The 10830-nt window shown below is 43.7% G+C and overlaps 1 protein-coding gene across 1 annotated transcript in view; it reads left to right on the top strand.

The window, feature by feature from the left end:
* Nucleotides 1-10478, top strand: part of igdcc3 (immunoglobulin superfamily, DCC subclass, member 3) — a gene marked incomplete at both ends in the record, with an annotated part of 81156 nt that extends 70678 nt beyond the window's left edge. The window contains 7 exons of the mRNA XM_080783354.1: nucleotides 4024-4271; nucleotides 5794-5958; nucleotides 7364-7552; nucleotides 7690-7794; nucleotides 8443-8578; nucleotides 9224-9437; nucleotides 10332-10478. Of these exons, the coding sequence (XP_080639480.1) occupies nucleotides 4024-4271; nucleotides 5794-5958; nucleotides 7364-7552; nucleotides 7690-7794; nucleotides 8443-8578; nucleotides 9224-9437; nucleotides 10332-10478 (1204 nt within the window). The remainder of the gene's footprint in view (nucleotides 1-4023; nucleotides 4272-5793; nucleotides 5959-7363; nucleotides 7553-7689; nucleotides 7795-8442; nucleotides 8579-9223; nucleotides 9438-10331) is intronic.
* Nucleotides 10479-10830: the final 352 nt, after the last annotated feature.

Genomic DNA, 10830 nt, shown 5'->3' on the forward strand with positions numbered 1-10830 from the left:
GACCTGCCTTGCATGTTTTTTTTCTCTCCACTGGCCCCCCTTTGTGTGCCCCACATACCCCCCCTTTCCTGCCCCCCATTCCAGAGAGCTGGGGCCTGGGCATTGGCCTTGAACTCTGACCCTGCCTGCAATCAGTCATATCCCTGGGCCCCCTGTCCCTCCTCTCAGTCCAACAGACAGCCCTCCCCCTCCCAGCACCCCCGCCTCCTTCTCCTGTTCTCCCTTTGCCCCTTTTATTCTCTCCCTTTTTTGCCAGGATCCGGAATGGTCACCATGCCTTTTGACTGTGTCTTGCCCTAAAATCCCAGAGTGATGTTGATTTTGTTGATTGATGTTGATTGATCCCGTTCCGGGTCAGTTTTTTTTACACTCTCCAAGTTAAATCAACACTCATGATTTTTTGTGTGTGTGTGTGTGTGTGTGTGTGTGTGTGTGTGTGTATGAACACACAGCCTCGGTAGCTGTAAAACAGAACCCCTCACAGAACCCCCCACCCCACCTCCATCACTGTCAGCCGCTCCCCTGGCCTGGGGCTTTATCTATCAATCTGTGAAGTGGCCATGAACTGATGAGTAAATGATGGTGTCAGCTTGTCGACCTGTCAGGACAGGACAGCTTAGGTCTGGAGTTCCTACGGGACAAGCGAATAGCCCAAATAACAGACAACACGCACACATGCATGCACCACACACACACACACACACACACACACACACACAGACACACACAGTCTGTCATTTTATCCATCAAAACAGCCATTTGGTGGTTTCTACTGTTGTCTGTTGCATATTAATGTGAGAGACTGATAGCAAGTTAGTAGCCTGGCCTAGCCAGCTTGCTTTCTGGTCTAGAGAGGCGGGTTGCAGCTGAGACTTGCACTGGAGAATATTGGTTCCCCGATCTGAGCCCCCTCCGCCCCTCCCCTCCCTGGTAGAAATCTGCGTTCACTCCCACTCCTACTCTCCTAGACCAGGAAATGTGTCACGTTCCCTCAGGTTTAAAATAAAAGGCAAGTCCTACATTTGTTGAATAAAGTTAATAGTTGAAACAGTTACCCGAATAATAAAGTACATTTGGATATTTGCGACCGTAGATTACTATGGAAAACCTGAAAAACCTGTCAGTCAGTCCGTCCATGTCTAGTCTGTCACGCCTCGTGACACGCTCCATATATGGCCATCTCCATATGAAGAGCACGACACTGGCATCATCAAACCCTGGATAGCCATACATGGAGTAGACTGGATCATCACCTATAATAGATCTGCATATATGGAGCCGGCCAGCAACTCTACATCTGACCACATACCTCAAACCCTTAGATCTCCATATATGGAGCTGACCTGTTCTGACATTCCATATGTTGATCCTTCCCGATCCGACGTCCTTCCTCTTCGATGTCTCCCTTTTGATTGATACCTGTCCATTCAAACTCTAGACGGGCCTGGCCCAAAGTTATTCTCAAGCTCAACAGGCACGAAAATTAAGGCTCGGCCCTATTTGGGCCCTAACTGGGCTAGCCCGAGGCCCCGTCTGGCCTTACTAATTATCACATATGAAGGTCCATATATGGGACCTGTTGTTTCAGGGCAAACTCGACCTTTAGGGCGAGGTCGCTTCTTACTGGTCTAATTTACTTCTTACTGGTCTAATTTGATCAATTTCCCTCTTTCAGGATTTTCATCTCCTGCATCTTCCTGTAACACACACACACACAAAAAGTTCATCAATATTACTGATGATACTCGTTGATTGTGTGTATGAGAGAGAGAGAGAGAGAGAGGTAAAACCTAGCACATGGATCATGTGTGGGCAACGTGTGAAATGGGATACAGTAGGTCGTAGTGTCCATACTGTGAATTCCTGGAAATTAAATGTTTACCTGCAATTTTCTACGGTGGTCATAGTAATATTTGTTAAAGTATACTGAGGTAGCATACTAGCATACTACATGACAAGTAGTATGTAATAATGTAATAATGATCTAGACTTGGCTTTGTAATACAGTGCAATGATAATTAAACCATTTTAATATAAAAATGCTTTTGCCGCTAAAACCTACTGTAGCCTCACCCAACATTCTTACCAGATGTGTGCAACAGATCAGGTCAGGTTTACGAAAACAAGCCCACATGAGCACACACACACACACACAGCTGATTGAAAATAGCCGATCTACTGTGTAGTGAGCCCATAGAATCCTATTCCGCTAACTTCATCCCATAGCCTGGAGGAACAATTGAATGCCAACTGGTACTGTACTGTACTGTACTGTACTGTACTGTACTGTACTGTACTGTACTGTACTGTACTGTACTGTACTGTACTGTAGTCAGTCAGTCAGTCAGTCAGAGACGTGCCCATCTGTAGTGCTGTCCCACAGGTCCAGCCTAAAATTAGTGTCTTGTGAAATATCCCAGAACCCCCTGCCACACACACACACACACACACACACACACACACACACACACACACACACACACTGATGAGGCCCAGGGCTGATGGCATCCGGTAGCATGTCCCTGGAGGCCTCTTTGCTGTGTTTTTTGGCGTCTGGACAGGTTGCCTGTCTGAAAACACTCTATTCATCGCTGATATGAAAGCCTGTCAGAAATGTGATGGTTGAGCAGCGAGCTGAGGGCTGGCGACTGCTGCCACCTCAGGGGTCAGAGGTGAGATTGGCTCAGAAGAGGTGAAATAGAAAGGGCCTCTCCTACCTGATAATTATCCAGATTGAATCCACCTGGCAGACTGTAGAGAATAAATAGCTGTCCCACACCGGAGAGACACAGTTGTCTCGCAGCACATCAATTTAAAAAGAATAATGGAATGATTCTCTCCTCAATGTCCCTCTAATGCCCACTGACCTAGAAGAAACTGTCCTCGTTGGTGAGGATGCCTGTTTGAAAGGTTCAAGAGGTGCTCTGTTACAGTGTATACATATACATTACAAGGCCAGCATGGTAATCTTTCAGTGAACTTTAGTTTTTTTCTTCTTTAAAAAAAAAAGTTTAGACAATTTTTGCCTATAATGACATGCCCAGTACCCTATAGCGACACAAGTTTAATGTGCTTAATTCTTCCCTCTCAATGTGGGTGAGATCCTGGGAGTAGTAGTGAACTAAACTATTGCGATTGTCTATCTTACATCCAACCAATCTACAGCCACAACGTTAACTATGTCAGTCTGTAGCTAATGAACAAGAGAAGGAATAGAGCAGAGGAACAAAGGCTCACACCCCTTACCTGTTGATCGAGCAGTCAACAGAGCTCGGGGGGGTGGTAAGCGTGAGAGACAGAAGCTGGGAAAAGATTTCTTCCCTTTATTTGCAAACTGTGATTGATCGCCTCCAAAACCCACTATGGAGCATCCCTGCAGAAACCTGCGGCGGGGGAAGGCTTCACGATAGATGGAGCACCAAAGCAAATGCTCTTAACTAGGAGATAGAAGATAGAAGATTAGCTTTATTAATCCCTGTGGGGGAAATTCGAGGCTGCGGTTCAAGAGCCTCACGGTCTCCGGAAACGCCATGTGGCCATCCATTTACTGTAACCTCCCATTTGTTCTTCTGCCAGCCTCACACTTTAAACACAGCACAAATACTGTTCAAAATGGCTAGCCACAGGGCCTGATTTCCATAGCATGTTGAATCTTTTATTTAGTTTCACCTCGGGATATGGAGGATAAGAGGGTTTTTATTACAGCTCCAATAACCCCCCGGCTAATACAACCCCCCCTGCTCCCCCAACATACACAATGACAACTGGCACAATGTTATTATCATGCTACATTACTTCACTAAATCTAAATTATTACGAATTGTTAATGCTAGGACAGGAGGATTGTGGAGGAGTGCGTCTATGCCTTGACCACTTAAACCGCACATATTTAGTTGAAGCTCACAATTTGAGCTTGTAGATCTGCTATCTTTGCCGAATGTTCGCTCCCATGAATAGGGTTATTTTGGTTAAAACTTTCTGCTCCTCTTGTTCTTGACCTGCTCTCCTTTCTGTCTCCGGCAGTACGCTGACAATATACAGCATCAGTCAAGACGACGAGGCCATCTACCAATGCATCGCTGAGAACATCGCTGGCTCGACGCAGGCCAGTGCCCGCCTCACGGTGCTCTGGGCAGACGGTCTGCCAGGCGTGCCATCCAACGTGCGGGCCGAGGCCCTCACGCCCAATTCAATGCAGGTGTCCTGGGGCGAGCCCGATCAGAACACTCAGGACATCATTGGCTACGTGCTGCACATCCGCAGGACAGCAGGTGAGTCAGAGCCACTTCTATATACGTAGCATAATTGGTTTTACAGTAAAATTCTGTGTTAAAGAAATACTGTCTAACTTTTTCAATTGAACAGAAGTTATTTCTAATATATAATTGGTACATGTTTCACAATAACCATTCCACATAAATATATGTAACTACTCGAAATACAATTCTTTGTCACTCTTGCCAAAATGACACAGATACCAGAAATGTAAAAGAAATGTATTTATTTATGTATTTTAAAGTTAATACCATTTCTGAATATGTTGCTTTCCAAAACATACTCGGTGCTAGGACCCTGCAGCATTCATTTTGGAGCTCAAACTGTTTCTGAATTCTGGGAATTGCAGTTCTTACAACAAAGGCTACCGGAGGTGTCGCCTAAAAGCCTTCTAAAATGTTACAAAGTATGACTTAAATTAAACTCAAAGAGTACAAGTACAAGTGTGCACTTAACACACTATTGAGAGGAGGAACCAGGAACAGGACACCTGTTTGTCAGACCACAGGAGGATCACTCTGCCATGTTCAGCCTTGCTACAGCGCAGCCATAAAAGTGGATTTTAATTGTAAATTGAATGAGACTAAATTTTATGGTGCCATGTTAATGTTTATACGACCTGCAGGGTGTGAAAGCAGCTGTATACGTGTGATGGCTATCAGTGTGGTGTTAGCCTTTTAACTGGTGTGTGTGTGTGTGTGTGTGTGTGTGTGTGTGTGTGTGTGTGTGTGTGTGTGTGTGTGTGTGTGTGTGTGTGTGTGTGTGTGTGTGTGTGTGTGTGTGTGTGTGTGTGTGTGTGTGTGTGTGTGTGTGTGTGTGTGTGTGAATGATGTGCGTTATGGCCGTGTGTGTGTGTGCGCACAAATGGTGTTCAAAATGGCTTGTGTGTGTCTGTGTGTGTCCGTGTTTGTTTGTGCACGTGCCTGCATGTGTGTGTGTGTGTGTGTGTCCGTGTTTGTTTGTGCACGTGCCTGCGTGGGTGTGTGTGGGTGCATGTAATCTTGCGGAGCAGTAACAATCTCCGATTCTCCGCGTCCCAGCTGCCATTCACCTCTCACTAGTGCTATCAGATGGATAATTAAGGCCCCCAGGGGCCAACCAATAGGATCTGTTTTAATTACCTTCCAAGGATAGCACGGCCCAATGGATTCAGAGCAGAAACGTCATAGTGTTTTTTGGGTGGGTGTTTCTATATTATGGGTTACAATTTACTTAATCCAGAGCGATTTATATTAAGCAAGAACAAACAGACATGGCAATACAGCATAAAAAAGTAGTATCATCCACTTTAACATTATATGCATCGACCCATCGGACATTTTAAATTTGCCTTGAAAATGTCACTGAACTACTGACAGCAGAAATACCATAATATCAGCCGCAATATACATAAAGACGATGGCAGAATGTATTTATTGTTTCCCCCATATTCTTGCATTCTTTCGGTTCTCATTCCCTGCCTCCCTCCTTCATGTTCTCTCCTCCATTCCATAATCCTTCTCTCTCCCTGCACCTCAGACCCGCTGGAAATGGAGTACCAGGAGGCAGTCAGCAAGGTGACCCTGCAGCAGGTTGTGGGTGATCTGCAGCCTTCCACCAGCTACACCTTCTATGTGAAGGCCTACACTTCCCGCGGGGCCAGCAAGCCATCTGACAGCTCCACCGAGAACACCCTCGGGGAGGGTGAGTTTCCATTGGGGAAAAAAAGTATGCCCTAAGCTCTCAACTCTCAACTCAACTTTGAGCTTGTGGTCAACGGCTTGTATTTCAGTTCATTCTTCTCAAATAGAAAACTGTAATCAAATCCATGTTTTTCGAATAGATTAGAAAATATTTTTGACATAATATAGTAAACAATCGGGATCAGAATATGGCGAGTTATACATATAGTAAGTTCTGCACAGAGCGAGTCCTGTCTCTGTCATTCTTTCTCTCTTCAAAGCACATAGGGTGCGTTCGGAAATGCGCCCTGAACACACTGGTGTGCTCTCTTGTCGTTCGTTTTTTCAGTGCACTCGCTGCGTTGTCGTTCGAAAATCCAGTGCACTGTGCACCGGGTGTGCCGAGTGCCCGCACTGAGCGACCCTACCCTGAAGCTGGGGTTGTCCGGTGTGATTCATGTGAATGCGTCACAGCTGTGGTCGTTCGTAAATAAGGCACACTGAACACTCAACAAACTGACCACATTCCCGGTGCGCATTTCCGAACGTACCCATACACTCATACATACACAGTACACACCACAAAAATTGTACAAACAAACTCTTGCGTGATTGCACAATTACGTATTTACTCAAACACTCACACTCAATACACAGAGGCATACAAGCTCACAAAGTGAAACTTAATTGGCATTTCCAGAGAAGGAAAATATTGTGTAGGATTTTTAATTGTAGGGAATCTATCAAAACAACAGTTGTTATACAGCTTGTGCAGTTCTCCCTCCACTCCATTGGCTTTATTAGACTAAATTGGAATTGGACACAAATCTAATTAAATTACATGTCTGTGTAGTGCATAATTAAATTACCTCTGTGCTACCTTACTATCATTGTTCAGAGTAGACTCATTTCAGAAATTATGAAAAAGGATTAGGAGTGTATCAGATGTATGGTAGTATTTTCAGTAACACTTACAATGAGCCCTACTTCATTAAATTGAACAGCCATCTATTATAAAAGAGTGCATGGCACTATTGTCATGAACAATGAGTCAGAATTCCATCATTTACAAGATGTCTATACAGCACTTTTGTCATTGATGATATATGAAATAATATTTGACCAAATCAAAAAAGATGTTCTGGGATGGCTATAAAATAAATTAAGTATTGCACAAGACATGATTTATTTCTCAGATACACACAATCACTGTTAAATGCTCCTGGTGGTTGCCTAATAGTTAACCACTAAAGCCATATTTTATACATTGGCTATTTGAAAATCTACTAGCTCACAATTTGGCATCCATTGTTCAGTACCGGTATGTTCTCATTATGACCATGAGGCACAGATATGCTCTAAAAGTTTGAAAAACATATGATTTCTTTCACGACGTCCTTAATGTTGTTAATTGTGTTGCGTTGCAGTGCCAGCACCCCCCTCACTCTTCACCAAGGTGTTAAACAGCAGTGTGGTGAGAGCCACATGGGAGCCTTCCTCTAAGATGGGCCAGCATCAGGGTTTCAGGCTGTACTACAGGAGGGCTCACTCACCTCTCTTCACCGGACCCATCACCTTCCCACGCAACGCCACACACTACAACATCACTCAGCTAGGTGAGGAAACATTCTCACCTGATACTGACCATAATATTACTGACATGATAGTGACCATGATACTGACTGTAGGAGCCACAAACAACACGTTTGATATTTTATTCATCATCCAAAAGTGTCTTTTCTTTTCTTTCCAGATGCCACATTGGTCTACGAGATAAAGCTACTTGCATTCAACCAACATGGAGATGGCAATGCCACCATGCGATTTGTGTCACTTAGGGAGGCAGTGGAGAAATCAGGTGACTTTTTGCACAGTCTAGTAACTGTGCCCCAGAGCATGAAAGATTAAACATTCTCAGATCGTGAACCAGATGTGTCATCCATTACCTTGAGCAAAGTCATACCGACCACTGACCATACACTCTTTATACGTTACTACCAGTGCTTCTCAGAAATTGATATATGCATTTAGCCACTGAAACACATCTGAAAAAATAAATAAAATAAACAACATAGCAGACATATAAATAGATATAAAAGTGGTTAAACTATTGTGGATAACACTGTCATTGGCATATCCGTGTCATGGCTGTGGACTTGTCTGACAGCAGAAAAGGAAACTACCGGTATGTCAATGGTATGCACAAGATTTAAACAAGAAATTACAAGTAATTAGCAATTTTGCACTTGGGTAACAAAATGCTAACTGGCAGGCCAAGGCTAGAAAGATACGCCTTTGACACCTGTATTGTGTTAGCTATAAAGAGATCAAGTATTGTAAGATATACATGCTAGTAAGTTAAAGCGGAAAAATGTCAGCCATGTTGAAAACGGCTTATATTAGCTGTACACACTCACATGCACTCACCCTTTACACACCACCTCTTGATTTACAGTATGAATCTAGTGTGTGTTTTTGATTAAGTGTACTGTATCTCCCCATGCAGTGTTGAACACCCCATGTGACTGTGTGAAAGATGAACACAGCAAGACCTCCACCACAGGTATCATCATCGGCATTCACATTGGAGTCACCTGCATCGTCTTCTGTGTGCTGTTCCTTATCTTCAGCTACAGAGGCAGGTGTGTATGGAGTCCACCCATCTCCTGTGCTGTTCCCCACTCCCCACCGCAACCTTTCAGATGGAACCCAACCAAATGCAAAATGTTCTGTTTTTTTTCAATATTAGATTTAGAACAAATAAGATAAGACCTTTATTGATCCTGCAAGAGAAATTCAGTCGCCAGAGGCAGCGCGACAGTTAAGATACATCTCACTCAATAGAAACACCATCAATAACATTATACTGTACACCCTCAGCAAATGTATCATTTATCCATTAAGGATGGGAACCCCTTTTGGAGTTTTTACCTTTCAAGAGGGAAACCAATTTTTGGCTTGTTGTTGTTTCTATGTAGTAACAATATTTTTTTGTTTTTCAGAAAAGGATTTAGAAGGCGTTTTTAGAATCGGTTAAAAACAAAGCAATATTATAAATCATCGTAAATCACAGTGAGAATTTCATAGTACACGGTGAAATGTTCCTTTAACTCTGAGAGAGTACACGTGTACATTTGTACACGGTGTATAAAAATGCATAAATTAACTCTGAGGACTCTTGTGACTGCAGCAGTCTAAACTGTGCCGCGTGTGTGTGTGTGTGTGTGTGTGTGTGTGTGTGTGTGTGTGTGTGTGTGTGTGTGCACATGCCCATGCGTGTTGTGCAGGTTAATGATGTGCAAGAAGGTTCAGGCCACCCCCCAAGCAGGGCGTAGTGTGGCGATGGAGTCCTCTTTGACTTCCCAGGGTGCCTCTGTGCTGAACGGGGCTGCCAGGGTGGAGATTGGGGTCAATGGCAGCGCAGCGGGAAAGACCACCACGCACAACAACGAGCTTGAGAGACTCTTCACTGCACCGACCCGCACACAGGACACATACATGGTGAGTCATGAGACCCTAAGGGACAACAGATTATCCCTCCTAATTCACCACTAAAATGCAGAGGGAAAATGTACAGTGAAAAATACGCCAATATAACATACAATATACAGTATATCTGCTGTCGGGAAGAAACCACCTAGGTAACTCCAATATGTTCATTTTTCTGAAAATGAAAAATGGGAATTTTTCTGGAAATTAAGAAAACCATATATTTTGAAAACAAAGAAATACTGCCTCATCAATGTGTTGTGGCTTTTTATATTGTCAATTACTTGCATGAGAGGGGGAGAGGGGGTGGAGTAGTTGTTTTAGCAGGCAGTGTGAGGGTCCAATGGAGTTAAGAGGTTTTTCATTGTTTCAATATTGTTTTAACCAACACACAGTGTGTTCAATAGCACTGATTTATGCAAAAAACTCCAAAACCTCAAAAATGGAGTTGGGTGGTTTCCTCCCGACAGCAACGACGTATGGATATGCTTGGACAGGGTAGTCCTGTAGACATAATGAAACATGGCATTGAAGGATGCTTCCAAGTGATTGATACTAGCATGAGGACGTGTGATTGAGAACAAGGCAATGTCATTAAAAGCATTGAAAACGTTAAGTTAAAATCTGTGAAAAGGCAGGCACGCCATCAGCGGAGCGAGCACTCCGAGCAACACAAAGCACACTTCTGGCTGATGCAATGCCGTCCAAGTATAATAGCTAAAACATCAGATATACAAGCTCATATACAATGAAGTATTTAGGGCTTATAAATGGTTTATGAAAAAAAGGTTTTGATGCTCCCAGAGAGATAGTATGATAAGTGTGTGTGTGTGTGTGTGTGTGTGGGTGTGTGTGTGTGTGTGTGTGTGTGTGTGTGTGTGTGTGTGCGCGCGTGCGTGTTTTCAGTCAGAGAACTCGCTAGTATCCTACACTCCAAACGATACCCAGCTGTCTACGATACCACTGGACGAGTTCAGCTCGGAGCGGGAAGCAGAGACACGCTTCCAGGAGCCTCCTCCTGCCACCGCAGCAGGACGGCAGGACCACGGCTAGCTCCGTATGAAGGCCACTGAGACTCTTCTCATACTCAGGTCGACAAATGTGTTTTCTTTTCTTTCAGAGTAATTTTACCTTTTTTGTGCAAAGATTTTTTATTGGTACGTTAAGGAGTTCTAGGAGATCTAGCTAGGACTGGATATTGGGGTGTTCTTTGGTCTGGGGTTTGGAAAGCACTATCTTTTGATGGGACAGCTATGCTTAGCTTGGCAGGCCATTGAAGTGTTGGTTTTTACAGTTTGGTACTTTGTTCATTTTCTGGTTGCCGGCAGCACACAGAATAGAGGCCCAGAATGTCCTTGATATATAGTACTGATTTTATTTTAAGTTTTTTTTTAAATAGATATAT

This window comes from Protomyctophum bolini (genome assembly GCF_963924005.1).
Source record: "Protomyctophum bolini genome assembly, chromosome: 1".
NCBI lineage: Eukaryota > Metazoa > Chordata > Actinopteri > Myctophiformes > Myctophidae > Protomyctophum > Protomyctophum bolini.